This window comes from Leucopleurus acutus, assembly GCF_964270905.1.
Source record: "Leucopleurus acutus genome assembly, chromosome: 4".
NCBI classification, from domain to species: domain Eukaryota; kingdom Metazoa; phylum Chordata; class Mammalia; order Artiodactyla; family Delphinidae; genus Leucopleurus; species Leucopleurus acutus.
In genome coordinates, this window is record NC_139146.1 from 127,665,645 (window position 1) to 127,684,378 (window position 18,734).

Here is an 18,734-nt window from a genome sequence, read left to right on the forward strand (position 1 = left end):
ATTGTATGTATGTGCCACATCTGCTTTATCCATTCCTCTGTCGATGGACACTTAGGTTGCTTCCATGTCCTGACTATTGTAAATAGTGCTGCAGTGAACATTGTGGGACATGTCTCTTTTTTAAATATGGTTTTCTCAGGGTATATGCCCAATAGTGGGATTGCTGGGTCTTATGGTAATTCTATTTTTAGTTTTTTAAGGGACCTCCATACTGTTCTCCATAGTGGCTGTATCCATTTACATTCCCACCAACAGTGCAAGAGGGTTCCCTTTAAAAAATAAAGTATTCTCATGAGATTAATCTCTTTTCACGCATGTTATAACTTTATTATTTATAATTCTTTGAGATAGTAATGTGTCCATTCTATTTACTTATATGTATCTTGAAAGTGGGGCAGTTCAACTACACAGCTTTTGGAACTTTCAGAGAAAAGGTGTTTTAAATATATTTAGTGACTCATTTTTTCCCTTAAACATAGCTTTTAAAGGGAACTTAAAGTATTTATGGGTAAATTAGTTTTAGAAAGCTTTCACATCCTCTACTCTCATGTTTCAGTGAGAGAGAGCATATGTATGCAGTAAATATGTACTTTTTAATTTTTTTTTCTTATTGCAACATTCATTTTATTTTACTTTATTTTATTTTATTTGTATATTTGGCTGCGCTGGCTCTTAGTTGTGGCAGGTGGGCTTCTTAGTTGCGGCATGTGGGATCCTTAGTTGTGGCAGTCAGGCTCCTTAGTTGCGGTTTGTGGGCTCTTTAGTTGCGGCTTGCTGGTTCCTTAGTTGTGGCATGCAAACTCTTAGTTGCGTCATGCATGTGGGATCTAATCTCTGGCCAGGGATTGAACCACGCCCCCTACATTGGGAGCTTGCAGTCTTAACCACTGCGCCACCAGGGAAGTCCCCAACATTCAGTTTAAATCAGCCTTTTGAAGTATCAATTGTGTTATTACATAAATTTGGCTCTATGATTTTTTCATGTTTTATGGAATATCTTATACATATAAAAGAATATGTGTGTATGTATGATGTCGACAGAAATGCCTACGTAAATTATAATAACAAGAAATTGTTAATTATAAGTAACAGTAATTATTGTAAATTATAAATAACGAGAAAACAAAAACTTTGTAGTATGATCTTTTTTTAACAGCTTTATTGATTTATAATCCCCATATCATATGACTCATTCATTTAAAGTGTGCAGTGAATGGTTAAGTGTGTTCACCAAGCTGTGTAACCATTATCACAATCAATTTTAGAAATTTTCATCACACCCAGAAGAAACCCTGCACTCCTTAGCAGTCACTGGACACATTTCACTGCAGACTCCCAGGCCTAGGCAACTGCTGTTCTACTTTCTGTCTGTATGGATTTGTCTCTTCTGGACAGTTCATGCAAGTGGAATCATGTGATGTCTGGACTTTTGTGATAGGCTTTTTCTACTTACCACTACTGTTTTCAAGATCCATTCATGTTGTAGTATGTATCACTGCTTCATTACTTTTTTTTTTTTTTGCGGTACGTGGGCCTCTCACTGTTGTGGCCTCTCCTGTTGTGGAGCACAGGCTCCAGACGCGCAGGCTCAGCGGCCATGGCTCACGGGCCCAGCCCCAACACGGCATGTGGGATCTTCCCGGACCGGGGCACGAACCTGCGTCCCCTCCATTGGCAGGCGGACTCTCATCCACTGCGCCACCAGGGAAGCCCTCCCTTGCTGCTTTTAATATGTTTTCTTTGTATTTAATTTTTGACAGTTTGATTAATATGTGTCTTGGTGTATTTCTCCTTTGATTTATCTTGTATGGGACTCTCTGTGCTTCCTGGACGTGATTAACTATTTCCTTTCCCATATTAGGGAAGTTTTCAACTATAATCTCGTCAAATATTTTCTCAGTCCCTTTCTTTTTCTCTTCTTCTTCTGGAATCCCTATAATTCGAATGTTGGTGCGTTTGATGTTGTCCCAGAGGTCTCTGAGACTGTCCTCAGTTCTTTTCATTCTTTTTTCTTTATTCTGCTCTGCAGTAGTTATTTCCACTGTTTTATCTTCCAGGTCACTTATCTGTTCTTCTGCCTCAATTATTCTGCTATTGATCCCATCTAGAGTACTTTTATATATATATATTATATATATATAATAAATATATATATAATATATATAATTATATATATATATTATATATATATTATATATAATTATATATATTATATATATATTATATATATATAATTATTGTGTTGTTCATCGTTGCTTGTTTCATCTTTAGTTCTTGTAGGTCTTTGTTAAATGTTTCTTGCATTTTGTCTATTTTATTTCCTAGATTTTGGATCATCTTTACTCTCATTATTATGAATTCTTTTTCAGGTAGACTGCCTATTTCCTCTTCATTTGTTAGGGCTGGTGGGTTTTTATCTTGCTCCTTCATCTGCTGTGTGTTTTTCTGTCTTCTCATTTTGCTTGTCTTACTGTGTTTGGGGTCTCCTTTTTGCAGGCTGCACGTTCGTAGTTCCCTTTGTTTTTGGTGTCTGTCCCCAGTGGCTAAGGTTGGTTCAGTGGGTTGTGTAGGCTTCCTGGTGGAGGGGACTAGTGCCTGTGTTCTGGTGGATGAGGCTGGATCTTGTCTTTCTGGTTGGCAGCTCCACGTCTGGTGGTGTGTTTTGGGTGTCTGTGGACTTATTATGATTTTAGGCAGCCTCTCTGCTAATGGGTGTGGTTGTGTTCCTGTCTTGCTAGTTGTTTGGCATAGGGTGTCCAGCACTGTAGCTTGCTGGTCGTTGAGTGAAGCTGGGTGCTGGTGTTGAGATGGCGATCTCTGGGAGATTTTTGCCATTTGATATTATGTGGAGCTGGGAGGTCTCTTGTGGACCTGTGTCCTGAAGTTGTTTCTCCCACCTCAGAGGCACAGCACTGACTCCTGGCTGCAGCAGCAAGAGCCTTTCATCCACATGGCTCAGAATAAATGGGAGAAAAAGTAGAAAGAAAGAATTAGTAGAAGTAGAAAGAAAGAAAGAAAGAAAGAAAGAAAGGAGGGAGGGAGGTAGGGAAGGAGGGAGGGAGGAAGGAAGGAAGGAAGGAGGGAAGGAAGGAAAAAAAGAAAGACAGAAGATAAAGTAAAATAAAATAAAGTGAGATAAAATATAATAAAGTTATTAAAATAAAAAATAATTATGAAGAAAAAAATTTTTTAAAAAAGGGCCGGATAGAACCCTAGGACAAATGGTGGAAGCAAAGCTATACAGACAAAATCTCACACAGAAGCATGCACATACACATTCACAAAAAGAGGAAAAGGGGAAAAAATAATAAATCTTGCTCTCAAAGTCCACCTCCTCAATTTGGGATGATTCGTTGTCCAAAGGAGGGAAGGAAGGAAAGAAAGAAAGAATGAAAGAAGATAAAGTAAAATAAAATAAAGTTATTTAAAGAAAAAATAATTATTAAGAAAAAAAATTAAAAAAAAAATGGTCGGATTGAACCCTAGGACAAATGGTGAAAGCAAAGCTATATAGACAAAATCTCACACAGAAGCATACACATACACACTCTTGAAAAGAGGAAAAGGGGAGAAAATCATAAATCTTGCTGTCAAAGTCCACCCCCTCAATTTGGGATGATTTTTTGTCTGTTCATGTATTCCACAGATGCAGGGTACATCAAGTTGATTGTGGAGCTTTAATCCGCTGCTTTTGAGGCCGCTGGGAGAGATTTCCTTTTCTCTTCTTTGTTCTCACAGCTCCCAGGGGCTCAGCTTTGGATTTGGCCCCACGTCTGCGTTTAGGTCGCTGGAGGGCGTCTGTTCTTCACTCAGGCAGGACGGGGTTAAAAGAGCAGCTGCTTCGGGGACTCCGATTCACTCAGGCCGGGGGGAGGGAGGGGCACGAAGTGTGGGGCGAGCCTGCGGCGGCAGAGGCTGGCGTGACGTTGCACCAGCCTGAGGCGCTCCATGCGTTCTCCCGGGGAAGTTGTCCCTGGATTCCGGGACACTGGCAGTGGTGGTCTGCACAGGCTCCCCGGAAAGGGGCTGTGGATAGTGACCTGTGCTCGCACACAGGTTTCTTGGTGGCGGCAGAAGCAGCCTTAGTGTCTCATGCTGGTCTCTGGGGTTCGTGCTTTTAGCCGCGGCTCGTGCTCTTCTCTGGAGCTCCTTTAAGCAGCGCTCTTAATCCCCTCTCCTTGCGCACCAGGAAACAGAGAGGGAAGAAAAAGTCTCTTGCCTCTTCGGGAGGTCCAGACTTTTCCCCGGACTCCCTCCCGGCTAGCCATGGTGCACTAACCCCCTGCAGGCTGTGTTCATGCCGCCAACCCCAGTCCTCTCCTGAGATTATTTTTGTGTATGGTGTTAGAGACTGTTCTAATTTCATTCTTTTACATGTAGCTGTCCAGTTTTCCCAGCACCACTTATTGAAGAGGCTGTCTTTTATCCATTGTATAACCTTGCCTCCTTTGTCATAGATTAGTTGACCATAGGTGCGTGGGTTTATCTTTGGGCTTTCTATTTTGTTCCTTTGATCTATGTTTCTGTTTTTGTGCCAGTACCATACTGTCTTGATTATTGTAGCTTTGTAGTATAGTGTGAAGTCCGGGAGTCTGATTCCTCCTGCTCCGTTTTTTACCCTCAAGACTGCTGTGGCTATTTGGTGTCCTTTGTGTCTCCAAACACATTTTAAGATTTTTTGTTCTAGTTCCGTAAAAAATTCCATTGGTAATTTTATAGGGATTGCATTGAATCTGTAGATTGTTTTGGGTAGTATAGTCATTTTCACAATATTGATTCTTCCAATTCAAGAACATGGTATATCTCTCCATCTGTTGGTAACATCTTTAATTTCTTTCATCAGTGTCTTATAGTTTTCTGCATACAGGTCTTTTGTCTCCCTAGGTTGGTTTATTCCTAGGTATTTTATTCTTTTTGTTGCAGTGGTAAATGGGAGTGTTTCCTTAATTTCTCTTTCAGATTTTTCATCATTAGTGTATAGGAATGCAAGAGATTTCTGTGCGTTAATTTTGTGTCCTGCAACTTTACCAAATTCATTGATTAGCTCTAGTAGTTTTCTGGTGGCATTTTTAGGATTCTTTATGTATAGTATCATGTCATCTGCAAACAGTGACAGTTTTACCTCTTCTTTTCCAATTTGTATTCCTTTTATTTCTTTTTCTTCTCTGATTGCTGTGGCAAGGACTTCCAAAACTATGTTGAGTAATAGTGGTGAGAGTGGACATCCTTGTCTTGTTCCTGATCTTAGAGGAAATGCTTTCACTTTTTCACCATTGAGAATAATGTTTGCTGTGGGTTTGTTGTATATGGGCTTTAATATGTGGAGGTAGGTTCCCTCTATGCCCACTTTCTGAAGGGTTTTTATCATAAATGGGTGTTGAATTTTGTCAAAAGCTTTTTCTGCATCTATTGAGATCATCATATGGTTTTTATTCTTCAGTTTGTTAGTATGGTGTATCACATCGATTCATTTGAATATACCTAAGAATCCTTGCATTCTTGGGATAAACCCCACTTGATCATGGTGTATGATCCTTTTAATGTGCTGTTGGATTCTGTTTGCTAGTATTTTGGTGAGGATTTTTGCTTGTATGTTCATGAGTGATATTGGCCTGTAGTTTTCTTTCTATGTGACATCTTTGTCTGGTTTTGTTATCAGGGTGATGGTGGCCTCGAAGAATGAGTTTGTGAGTGTTCTTCCCTTTGCTGTATTCTGGAAGAGCTTGAGAAGGATAGGTGTTAGCTCTTCTCTAAATGTTTGATAGAATTCGCCTGTGAAGCCATCTGGTCCAGGACTTTTGTTTGTTGGAAGATTTTTAATCACAGTTTCAATTTCATTACTTGTGATTTGTCTGTTCATATTTTCTGTTTCTTCCTGGTTCAGTCTTGGAAGGTTATACCTTTCTAAGAATTTGTCCATTTCTTCTGGGTTGTCCATTTTATTGGCATAGGGTTGCTTGCAGTAATCTCTTAGGATGCTTTGTATTTCTGTGGTGTCTGTTGTAACTTGTACCGTTTCAGTTCTAATTTTATTGATTTGAGTCTTTTCCCTCTTTTTCTTGATGAGTCTGCCTAATGGTTTATTAATTTTGTTTATCTTCTCACAGCACCATCTTTTAGTTTTATTGATCTTTGCTATTGTTTTCTTTGTTTCTATTTCATTTATTTCTGCTCTGATCTTTATCATTTCTTTCCTTCTGCTAACTTTTGGTTTTGTTTGTTCTTCTTTCTCTAGTTCCTTTAGGTTTAAGGTTAGATTGTTTATTTGATATTCTTCTTGTTTCTTGTGGTAGGCTTGTATAGCTATAAACTTCCCTCTTAGAACTGCTTTTGCTGCATCCCACAGGTTTTGGATTGTCGTGTTTTCATTGTCTCTAGGTATTTTTTGATTTCTTCAGTGATCTCTTGTTTATTTTGTAATGTATTGTTTAGCCTCCATGTGTTTGTGTTTTCTATGTAATTTCCCCTGTAATCGATTTCTAATCTCATAGCGCTGTGGTCAGAAAAGATGCTTGATATGATTTCAGTTTTCTTAAATTTATTGAGGCTTGATTTGTGACCCAGTATGTGATCTATCTTGGAGAATGTTCTGTGCGCACTTGAGAAGAAAGTGTAATCTGCTGTTTTTGGATGGAATGTCCTATAAATACTAATTAAATCTATCTGGTCTATTGTGTCATTTATAGCTTCTGTTTCCTTATTTATTTTCATTTTGGATGATCTGTCCATTGGTGTAAGTGAGGTGTTAAACTCCCCCACTATTATTGTGTTAGTGTTGATTTCCTCTTTTATAGCTGTTAGCAGTTGCCTTGTATATTGAGGTGTGCCTATGTTGGGTGCATATATATTTATAATTGTTATTTCTTCTTTTTGGATTGATCCCTTGGTAATTATGTAGTGTCCTTCCTTGTCTCTTGTAACATTCTTTATCTTAATATCTATTTTATCTGATATGAGTATTGCTACTCCAGCTTTCTTTTGATTTCCATTTGCATGGAATATCTTTTTCCATCCCCTCACTTTCAGTCTGTGTGTGTCCCTAGGTCTGAAATGGGTCTCTTGTAGACAGTGTATATATATATATATATATATATGGGTGTCGTTTTTGTATCCATTCAGCAAGCCTGTGTCTTTTGCTTGGAGCAGTTAATCCATTCATACTTAAAGTAATTATCGATATGTGTGTTCCTATGACCATTTTCTTAATTGTTTTGGTTTTTTTTTTTTTTTTTTTTTTTTGCGGTATGCAGGCCTTTCACTGTTGTGGCCTCTCCCGTTGTGGAGCACAGTGCAGGCTCAGCGGCCATGGCTCACAGGCCCATGCGCTCCACAGCACGTGGGATCTTCCCACACCGGGGCATGAACCCATGTCCCCTGCATCGGCAGGCGGACTCTGAACCACTGTGCCACCAGGGAAGCCCCTGGGTTTGTTTTTGTAGGTCCTTTTGTTCTCTTGTGTTTCCCACTTAGAGAAGTTCCTTTAGCATTTGTTGTAGAGCTGGTTTGGTGGTGCTGAATTCTCTTAGCTTTTGCTTGTCTGTAAAGCTTTTGATTTTTCATCGACTCTGATTGAGATTCTTGCCAGGTAGAGTAATCTTGGTTGTAGGTTCTTCCCTTTCACCACTTTAAGTATATCATGCCACTCCCTTCTGGCTTGTAGAGTTTCTGCTGAGAAATCAGCTGTTAATCTTATGGGAGTTCCCTTGTATATTGTCATTTTTCCCTTGCTGCTTTCAATAAATTTTTTCTCTTTAATTTTTGCCAGTTTGATTACTATGTGTCTCGGCGTGTTTCTCCTTGGGTTTATCTTATGTGGGACTCGCTGCACTTCCTGGACTTGGGTGGCTCTTTTGTTTCCCATGTTAGGGAAATTTTCGACTAATAATCTGTTCAAATATTTTCTCTTGTTGTTTCTCTCTCTCTTCTCCTTCTGAGACCCCTATAATGCGAATGTTGTTGTGTTTAATGTTGTCCCAGAGGTCTCTCAGCCTGTCTTTATTTCTTTTCATTCTTTTTTCTTTAATCTGTTCCGCAGCAGTGAATTCCACCATTCTGTCTTCCAGGTCACTTATCTGTTCTGCCTCAGTTATTCTGCTATTGATTCCTTTTAGTGTAGTTGTCATTTCAGTTATTGTATTGTTCATCTGTGTTTGTTTGTTCTTTAATTCTTCTAGGTCTTTGTTAAACATTTCTTGCATCTTCTCGATCTTTGCCTCCATTCTTTTTCCAAGGTCCTGGATCATCTTCTCTATCATTATTCTGAATTCTTTTTCTGGAAAGTTCCCTATCTCCACTTCATTTAGTTGTTTTTCTGGTTTTATCTTGTTCCTTCATCTGTTACATTGTCCTCTGCCTTTTCATCTTGTCTATCTTTCTGTGAATGTGGTTTTTGTTCCACAGGCTGCAGGATTGTAGTTCTTCTTGCTTCTGCTGTCTGCCCTCTCAAGAATTCTTTATATATTCTTCTGGATATAAGTTTCTTATCAGATAAATAACTTGCAAATATTTTCTCCCATTCTTTTGGCTTGTCTTTTCACTTTCTTGAGGGTATCCTTTAAAGCACAAAAGTTTTTAATTTTAATGAAGTCCAATTCATATATTTTTTCTTTCATTGCCTAATTAAGAAGGATTTATCTAACTCAGTGTCATGTAGATTTAACCCTATTTTTTCTTATAAGAGTTTTATATTTTTAGCTCTCACATTTAGGTCTATCTATCATCGATTTGCGGTTAATTTTTTGTGTGACACGTAAGGAAGTGGTCAGCTTCATACCTTTGCTTGTAAATATTAGTTTTCTCAGCAAATTTGTTGAAAACACTATTCTTTCCTCATTGAACTGCCTTGACACTCTTGTTGAAAATCAAGATCTCAAATATAAGGGTTTATTTCTGGGCTCTCTGTTCTATTTCATTGATCTTTATCTTTATGTCAGGATGGTAAAATCTTCATTACTGTATCTTTGTTTTGTACTTTTTAAATTTGGTAGTATGGGTCTTCCAACTTTGTTCTTCTTTTTCAAGTTTGTTTTGGAGATTTGGGGGCCCTTGCAGTATGTAATATGATGCTTTAAATAAAAATTTAAGCCAAGTGGTAAAATCATTTATATAGTGACATGAATAAAATTTTAAAATATTATGAAAAAAATGTTATGAACGAATCCTCTTCAGCTATATATTTGCTGTTAAAAAAATTTTATTCCAGGCTTTTTCCTTAACTTTTTTCTTTCCTTTCTTGTCCCTCTTTCTCTCTTCTGTTACCTTATGTAACATTTCAGCAACAAATTTCCAACTTGATATCACTGCTTACCTCTTTTTTAAAATTTTTAAAATTTTAAAATTTAATTTTGGCTGCATTGAATCTTCATTGCTGTGGGCAGGCTTTCTCTAGTTGTGTGGAGTGGGGGTACTCTTCTTTGTGGTGCACGGGCCTCTCATTGCAGTGGCTTCTCTTGTGGAGCACGAGCTCTAGGCATATCGGCTCAATAGTTGTGCCTCATGGGCTCTAGAGCACAGTCTCAGTAGTTGTGGCACACGGGCTTAGCCGCTCTGCAGCATTTGGGATATTCCCAGACCAGGGCTCAAACCCGTGTCCCCTGCATTGGCAGGTGGATTCTTAACCACTGCACCACAAGGGAAGCCCACTGCCTAACTCTTTTAATAGGAATTTCTTTGGACATGTTTATTGTAAGAAATGAAGCACCTATGATTAGTGCATCAAGCAGGTCACTTGGAATGTTTCTATTGTTTAATTAAATTATCATCATTACTGTATATTTTGGAATATTTAGAAGTTATTAAAATCTTTCAGATAAAGAGACTACTGCATATTTTAATCATGATGTAGAATAATATGTAGTAGGAATATGTATAGCATTGTAAGTTCTCATTTTCATGATTTCAGTAACAAAATTTTTCATTGTGAGTCAGTAACTCAAAGCTTTTTCGTTTAGGCTATTGCATTACCTCCTATAGCCAAATGGCCATACCAGAATGGTTTTACATTTCATACCTGGCTTAGAATGGATCCTGTAAATAACATCAATGTGGATAAAGATAAACCATATTTGTATTGGTATGTATTTCTGTAATTTAGTGTTGTTACTTTACTTTGAAAATGAGAAGAATATTTGGAGATGAAATGAAAACTTATATTTTATAGTTTCAGAACCAGCAAAGGTCTTGGTTATTCTGCACACTTTGTTGGGGGATGTTTAATTATAACATCAGTAAAGTCAAAAGGAAAAGGCTTTCAACACTGTGTGAAATTTGATTTCAAGCCACAAAAGGTATGTGATCTTACTGAGTCATAGTTATGTTACCAAGCTATTCTAACCTTCAGAATGCTTTGCTTTAGTGTTATTGACATAATATGTGGTAAATCATAGCTCTGTGTTTATACTCTTTTAGAAAATGAAGTGTAAATCACTGGACAATTGTTAACCTCTCTGATTTGGATAATGAAAAGAGTGAATATTTAGTTATTTGTAGAGTTTAAAGGAAATACAGGGGGAAAATATCAGTGGCAATTATTTTAGTAGTAGTAGTAGTGTTAGTAGTAATATGTATTTTCTTTTGTACCTTAAAATTTAGAGATTAATAAACGGTTTATCAACAAAATATACATCTATATATATGTAGATAGGTAAATAGATAAAACAGATATGACAAAATGTTGACAGTTGTGGAAACGAGATGGTGAGAGAGTTTGTACTAAACTTTTTACTTTTGGAGGTATATTTAAACATTGTCATAATAAAAAGTTTGAAAAATAATTTCATGGGAAGCTGTTATTTGTTGAGAGTTGCTTTGAATCAATATGGTTCAAGAGGTAGAATATTGAATTTAATAAAGGTAGTCTTATTTTATTTTTAGGTTTAATTGTAATTTAGAATTTAATTTTTACTTGTTATTATCAATGTGGTTGAGTTATTGGAAAGATCATTATCTTTTTTTTTTTTAACTGTTTTGCTTATTCAGTGGTATATGGTAACTATAGTGCACATTTATAACCGGTGGAAGAACAGTGAGCTTCGATGTTATGTGAATGGTGAGCTTGCTTCCTATGGAGAGATAACATGGTTTGTCAACACCAGTGATGTAAGTAATTTGAGAAAGTTACAGTGAAATAAGAAAAATATATTTTACATTGAATATAAATTTTAGAATACCACAATGGTGGATTTTTATAATCATAGTTTGGCTAGCATGTTAATATATTAAGAGAGTAGAACTGTGCTAATATGGCACATATTACTTAGTCATTGTTATAAAATTATTCTGGAAAGGGTAGAGAAGATTCATAGGTAACAGTGGGTATATCTTGAAAGTATTTGTGTCATTGGTCCATTGATCAAATTAAACCTGAGAGCTCTACTACAGGCTTCTGATGATTTTTATGAATGAGTTAGATGATGCATGCTTATAAATTTTCCATAAAATTCATATAGATAACTATTATGTTATAATATTTTCAAGATTCAAAAAGAGATTCATAGGTTAGATTTAATTTAAATGTTCTCTCCCCCACACCCCAATTACACTTTTAATAGAAACCTTGAAAAATACAGATCAGGAAGATGAATGCAAGCTTGCAACACTCATTTACCAATAACTCCTCCTTTCATATTTTATCCTATACATGTTTACATATTTTGAAATGCTGACCTTAAGAGCCCAGGTTGTTATAAAAGATAGACTTAGGTTTGAATCCCTTACTGACTGTATGACCTTACTTAGTCTATTAGGCCAAAGTTTGCTCCACCTAAAAATGGGTGTAAAATAGTATGTATCTTAGAAGGTTGATTAAATGAGATACTGTTCACAAATTCATTAGCAGAGTGCCTTGTACAGAATAAGTGCTCAATAAATGTTAGCTCTTATTTTTTTAAATATAAAAAAGGGATCAGATATGTATACTGCTTTTCAACCTGTTTTTTTCCTTACATTAATCCTTATTGAGTACTTATTGTATTCCAGGCATTGTAATAAATACCTTTATTTTCTGTAAGCCCCAACCTTGCAAGGTAAGTACTGTTGTAATCTTCATTTTACCAGTGAAACTGAGCACAGAGAGGTTAAGTAATTTGCCAAAATCAGCAGCGTGGGAGGCAGTGATTTGATATAGGTGGTTTGTCTTCAGAACCCAAATGTTAAAAATTTTTATATTCCTTAATATCAACACATACATATTTTTCAACATCCTTCCTAACAGTTTCATGGTATAAAATGATACTTTTAAAGAGATACGGATACTTTTCTTCCTCCTTGTTGTATACATGAGTTTTTAAAATGGGGTCTTTGTAACCTGGATGTTATTAAGAGGAATTTTTTGTCTGAAGAAGAAAAACATACACCTGATTTTCTTGATTTACACATTCCTTTTGAGAGATTGCATCTACTCCATGACTTCACCCATTATTTGTATTTTGATGTCTACAAAAAGTTAGTCTTAACTCCTCACCATGCAGAACCTTGTTGGCAATTGCTTCTTCATCCACATTAGTTCACAGAAAAGACGCATTCATTATATGTCCCACACTTAACTCATGATTTTCCTCATTGCTCCAAAGCCTGCTCTTCTGTCTGGTTCTTTGCCTGACCAAGTATGAACCTTCAGAGTCCATAATGATTTCTCTGGCTGTTTCCTATATCCACTTTGTCATCAGGTTTTGTTTATTGTACTTTGGAAAACTTGTCTTATCTCCGTTCTATGATGTCTTTCCTGATCTCTACACCAAATGGGAATGAATGAAGTGAAATGCTAAATGAATTATTTTAATCTATTCAGATTATATTTTAGAGTGGGCAAAATATTTATACCAGTATAGTTTGTTATTATTTCTGGAGGAGATAATTTTTTGTTTTTTCTCTAATAAACTTTTCTGTTTTCTTTCACAGACCTTTGACAAGTGTTTCCTGGGCTCATCAGAAACAGCAGATGCTAATAGGGTATTCTGTGGTCAGATGACTGCAGTTTACCTTTTTAGTGAAGCTCTTAATGCAGCTCAGATTTTTGCTATTTATCAATTGGGCCTGGGATACAAGGTACTTTACTTGCTGTTCCCTGCTTAACCAGTGTTAGTTGAGCTTGATTTATAGGTGGGTGGTGCATGGGGCAGCTTACACCTTGGGTTACTAAACTGTATGTGAAAGTAACCAGAGGCACCATAGGGAAGTCACAGGAGTCCGTCCAAAGAGTCTTTTAAAGTTTTGTGGGAAGCATAGTATACTTGTCATATGTGGGGCACTGTGCAAAGTACTAGCTCAAGTTTCAACTTTAATTTATCCTGCATTTCTTTTGGTGATATCATATCCTTGCACAGCTAAGTTTTTAATGCTTGCTGTGATAAAGAGCAAGTACCATGTGAAAATCAGTGTGGAACAGGAAATGAGGATGAGCTATGAAATCTGATTCCAAAATTTGAGAATTTGTGCAGTACCCAAGATGCATATACATCCCATTAATAGATAATTTTGCTAATATAATAATGAAGGAAACATCTTTTTTCAATTTGTGCATTACGTTTTTCAAATGGCTAATAAATTGTTAAAATATAAATATTAGTTGGGTCAAACTAATAAACAGAAATGTTCAATATTTATTTTGGTCTGGAACACCATAAAAAATTACTGTGAAGCTAAGAGTGTCATGAATCAAGGAAGTTTGGGAACCTTTAGGTTAAGCCATTGTTAATCTAGTTTGGTTTCAGGGAGTGATTTGTCTGTTATGTTCCTTTGAAAACAAAATCAACTTGCATTAATTTACATACTGTTGGAGTCAATAAAGTATACATATTTTAATTAGTTTTGACAAAAGTATAATGCAGCAATCAAGACATAGAACATTTCTATCACAGCAAAAGGTACCTCTCTGCTCTTTCCTAGTCAGTTCCTTGTGCTTCTCTAACCCCACCCCGTTTCTGTTGACGGGCAACTACTGATCTGTTTCTGTCACTATCAAATAGATTTGTTTTTAATACGGTTTTATGTAAATAGAATCATGCAATGTGTGCTCCTTGGAGTTTGGTTTCTTCTTAGCATGTTTTAAGATTCATCTATGTTGTTTTGTATTAGTAATTCCCTCTTATTTATTGCTAAGTAGTGTTCCTTTGTATGAGTATATCACAACTTTTTAACCCATTCATCTCTTGATGAATATTTGGGTTGTTTCCAGATTTTGGCTATTATGAACAAGCTGCTATGAATATTGCTGTACAATTCTTTGTGTATTTCATAAATATGTAAGAGTGGAATTGTTAACTGGTATGGCAGCTGAAACTGCCAAGCTCTTTTCCAAGGTAGTTGCACAATTTTTCATTTCTACAAGCAATGTATGAGTTTTCTACTTACTTCACATCCTGTTAACACCTGGTATTGCTGGTCTCTTTAATATTAGACATTTGAGTGGGTCCCTAGAAGTTTCTCGTTCTGGTTTTTTTTTTTTTTTTTTTTTTTGCGGTACGCTGGCCTCTCACTGTTGTGGCCTCTCCCGTTGTGGAGCACAGGCTCTGGATGCGCAGGCTCAGCGGCCATAGCTCACGGGCCCAGCCGCTCCATGGCATGTGGCATCTTCCCGGACCGGGGCACAAACCCGTGTCCCCTGCATCAGCATGCGGACTCTCAACCACACCTCCAGGGAAGCCTCTAGATGTATTTTAGAACCAGCTTATCGCTTTCTACAAAAAAGTCTACTGGGGGTTTTATTTGGTACTGTATTAACGTATAGATCAGTTAGAGGATAATTGACATCTCACTAATACTGAATTATCCAATCTGTGACCATGATATCTTTATTTACTTAGATCTTTATTAATATCTCCCAGCAGTGTTTTTTGGTTTTCATTGTACAGGTCATGCATACATTTTGTTAAATGTATTTTTAAATATTTTATGTTTTTTAGGTAATATCTTAAGTCGCACTTTTAAAAAAGTTAATTTCCAAGCATTTGTTTCTAGTGTATAGAAATGTAGTTGAGTTTTATTGACTTTTTAACAAGACCTTGCTGAACTTGCTTATTAGTTTTACTAGTTTTCTGTTGTTGCTGTTTTAGTATTTTCTACATACACGTTCATGTAGACTGTAAGCTTTACTTCTTCATATCCAATCTGTATGCCTTTTCTCTTTTTTCCCTTATTGTACTAAATAGGACCTCCAGGATAAATAAAATATAAATGACAAGAGTAGACATTTTTGCCTTGTTCCTGATTTTGGAGGGAAAGCATTCATACATATTTTATAGACGCTTTTTCAAGTTGAGAAATTTCTTTTCTATTTCTAGTTTTCTGAGAATTTTTATTAGAAGGATACTGAATTTTGTAAAATGAGTCTTGCTTTTTTATTGAGTCAGTCAATCTCTGCCTTTCATTGGAATGTTCACATAATTTACATACAGTGTATGAATAAGTATAGATATTGTGGGACTTAAATCTACTGTCTTGCTATTTGTTTTCTGTTTCTTTTGTCTGTTCTTTGATTCTTTCCTCTTTCTCTGCTTTGATTTAGATTGCCTATTATTTAGTATTTCACTTATTTCTACTATTGGTTTATTAGTTTTTTTTTAAACTTTAACTTATCGTAGTCTACCAGTAAATGACATTGTGCAGTGTAAGACCCTTCCAACATAATCCTGCAATTCCCCTTCGTGTCCTCGGTTTTGTTATTTTTGTAGATTTTACTTCTTCATATATTATGGTCCTTTTGATACATTTTTATTATTTTTGATTCATTCATTTATATTTAAAAAAAAATTAAAGTGAGGAAGATCATATACTTTGTATTTATCTATGTATTCACCATTTCTAGGATACATCTTTGTGTAGATTCATGTTTCTGTCTCATATCATTTTCCTTCCATTTGAATTGTTTTATTATTTCTTATAATGGAGATTTACTGTCAGTGGCTTTTCTGAGCTTTCATTTGTCTGAAAAAGCCTTTGTTCTTCTTTCAGCTTTGAAAAATAGTTTTACTGATTATAAAATTTGAGGGTGACAGTTTTCTTTTTTGAGCTTTTTCAAGATATTCTTTTGTTTAACTGACTTGCATAGTTTCTATCAAGAAGTGTGTGGTCTTCCTCTATATGTAATATGTCTTTCTTTTCTCTTGCTGGTTTTAAGATTTACTCTTGTCACTGATTTTTGAATGAATATAGTATATAGTATATAGACTATAGAATATAGTATATAGTATCTATATAGAATATAGTATATGTTGGTATGGGTTTATATGTGTGTGTGTGTGTGCATGTTTAGCCTCCTTTAGATTATTTGAACTGCTCAGTTCTGTGGGTTTATGGTTTTGGTGAAATATGAAACTTTTTGCTATTATTTCTTTAATATATTTTCTGTTTTTTATCTTCTTCTAGAATTCATATTACATTTATTTTAGATGTTAGATACAAGCAAACAGAGCATTGAGATGCTATTTTTTGCCTGATTTATAAGAAATGTTTTGCTTTGGATTGTTTTCATGGTATTATCTTTATGTTCACTAATCCTTCTTTATCAAATGACTTATTGCCATTAATTCTATCAAGTGAATTATTCATTTCAAATATTTTGTGTCCTGATAAATTTTGATAATTATCATTATCTATTTTTCTCCTTTCAATGTTGTCTTAAAAAAAATACCTGACCATAGTTGTGACTATTCTAATGTCTTTTTCTTCTAATTTCATCATCTGTATTTCTGGGTTTATTTTTATTTACTGATAGTCTGCTGGTTGTTTCAGACTTTATGGTTTGTTTAGTAATTTTGGATTAAATACTGGACATTATGATTTTTACCACGTAAATGTCTGGATTCTGTTGCTTTTTTTTTTAAAGATCGTTGGGCTTTGTTCTGCTAGTCAGTAGATTACTTTCAGTTAAGTTTATTTATGTGAAGTTTGTTTTATTTCGCCATTTATTTTTAATTTTATTTTTTTAACATCTTTATTGGAGCATAACTGCTTTACAATGGTGTGTTAGTTTCTGCTTTATAACAAAGTGAATCAGCTATACATATACATATATCCCCATATCTCCTCCCTCTTGTGTCTCCCTCCCACCCTCCCTATCCCACCCATCTAGGTGGTCACAAAGCACTGAGCTGATCTCCCTGTGCTATGTGGCTGCTTCCCACTAGGTATCTATTTTACATTTGGTAGTGTATATATGTCCATGCCACTCTCTCACTTCGTCCCAGCTTACCCTTCCCCCTCCCTGTGTCCTGAAGTCCATTCTCTACATCTGCGGCTTTGTTCCTGTCCTGCCTTAGGTTCTTCAGAACCATTGTGTTTTTTTTTTTTTTTTTTTTTAGATTCCATATATATGTGTTACCATACGGTATTTGTTTATCTCTTTCTGACTTACCTCACTCTGTATGACAGACTCTAGGTCCATTCACCTCACTACAAATAACTCAATTTCGTTTCTTCCTTTTTTTTTTTAATAGCTTTTCATAAATCTATTTCAACATACAATGGTTTTTAACATATTGTAAATATGTTTTCATTTTTAACATCTTTATTGGAGTATAATTGCTTTACAGTGCTGTGTTAGTTTCTGCTTTATAAAAAAGTGAATCAGCTGTACATATACATATATACCCGTATCTCCTCCCTCATGCGTCTCCCTCCCACCCTCCCTATCCTGCCCCTCTAGGTGGTCACAGAGCACCAAGCTGATCTCCCTGTGCTCTGCAGCTGCTTCCCACTAGCTATCTATTTTACATTTGGTAGTATTTATAAGTTCATGCCACTCTCTCACTTTGTCCCAGTTTACCTTTCCCCCCCATATCCTCAAGTCCATTCTCTATGTCTGCGTCTTTATTCCTGTCCTGGCCCTAGGTTCTCCAGAATCATGTTTTTTTTTTTTTTTTTTTAGATTCCGTATATATGTGTTAGCATATGGTATTTGTTTTTCTATTTCTGACTTACATCACTCTATGACAGACTCTAGGTCCATCCACCTTGCTACAAATGACCCAATTTCGTTCCTTTTCATGGCTGAGTAATATTTCATTGTATATATGTGCCACATCTTCTTTATCCATTCCTCTGTCGATGGATACTTAGGTTGCTTCCATGTCCTGGCTATTGTCAATACAGCTGCAGTGAACATTGTGGTACATGACTCTTTTTGAATTATGGTTTTCTCAGGGTATATGCCCAGTAGTGGGATTGCTGGGTCGTATGGTAGTTCTATTTTTAGTTTTTTCAGGAACCTCCATACTGTCCTCCATAGTGGCTGTATCAATTTACATTCCCACCAGCAGTGCAAGAGGGTCCCCTTTTCTCCGCAACCTCTCCAACATTTATTGTTTGTAGATTTTTGGAAGATGGCCATTCTGACCGGTGTGAGGTGATATCTCATTGTAGTTTTGATTTGCATTTCTCTAATGATTAGTGATGTTGAGCATCCTTTCATGTGTTTGTTGGCAATCTGTATATCTTCTTTGGAGAAACATCTATTTAGGTCTTCTGCCCATTTTTGGATTGGGTTGTTTGTTTTCTTGATATTGAGCTGCATGAGCTGCTTGTATATTTTGGAGATTAATCCTTTGTCATTTGCTTCATTTGCAAATATTTTCTCCCATCCTGAGGGTTGTCTTTTCATCTTGTTTATGGTTTCCTTTGCTGTGCAAAAGATTTTAAGTTTCATTAGGTCCCATTTGTTTATTTTTGTTTTTAGTTCCATTTCTCTAGGAGGTAGGTCAAAAAGGATCTTGCTGTGATTTATGTCATAGAGTGTTCTG

The 18,734-nt window shown here is 36.0% G+C and overlaps 1 protein-coding gene across 4 annotated transcripts in view; it reads left to right on the forward strand.

The window, feature by feature from the left end:
- The window catches only part of LRBA (LPS responsive beige-like anchor protein), a 743,236-nt gene that overhangs the window by 91,201 nt on the left and 633,301 nt on the right, over positions 1 to 18,734 (forward strand). For all 4 annotated transcript variants that reach the window (XR_014326184.1, XM_082838660.1, XM_082838661.1 and 1 more), the window contains 4 exons: positions 9,951 to 10,072; positions 10,160 to 10,286; positions 10,978 to 11,097; positions 12,898 to 13,044. Coding sequence is in view for 3 of the 4 variants with exons in the window: in XM_082838660.1 (XP_082694786.1) it covers positions 9,951 to 10,072; positions 10,160 to 10,286; positions 10,978 to 11,097; positions 12,898 to 13,044 (516 nt within the window). In the remaining variant the exon portion in view is untranslated. The remainder of the gene's footprint in view (positions 1 to 9,950; positions 10,073 to 10,159; positions 10,287 to 10,977; positions 11,098 to 12,897; positions 13,045 to 18,734) is intronic.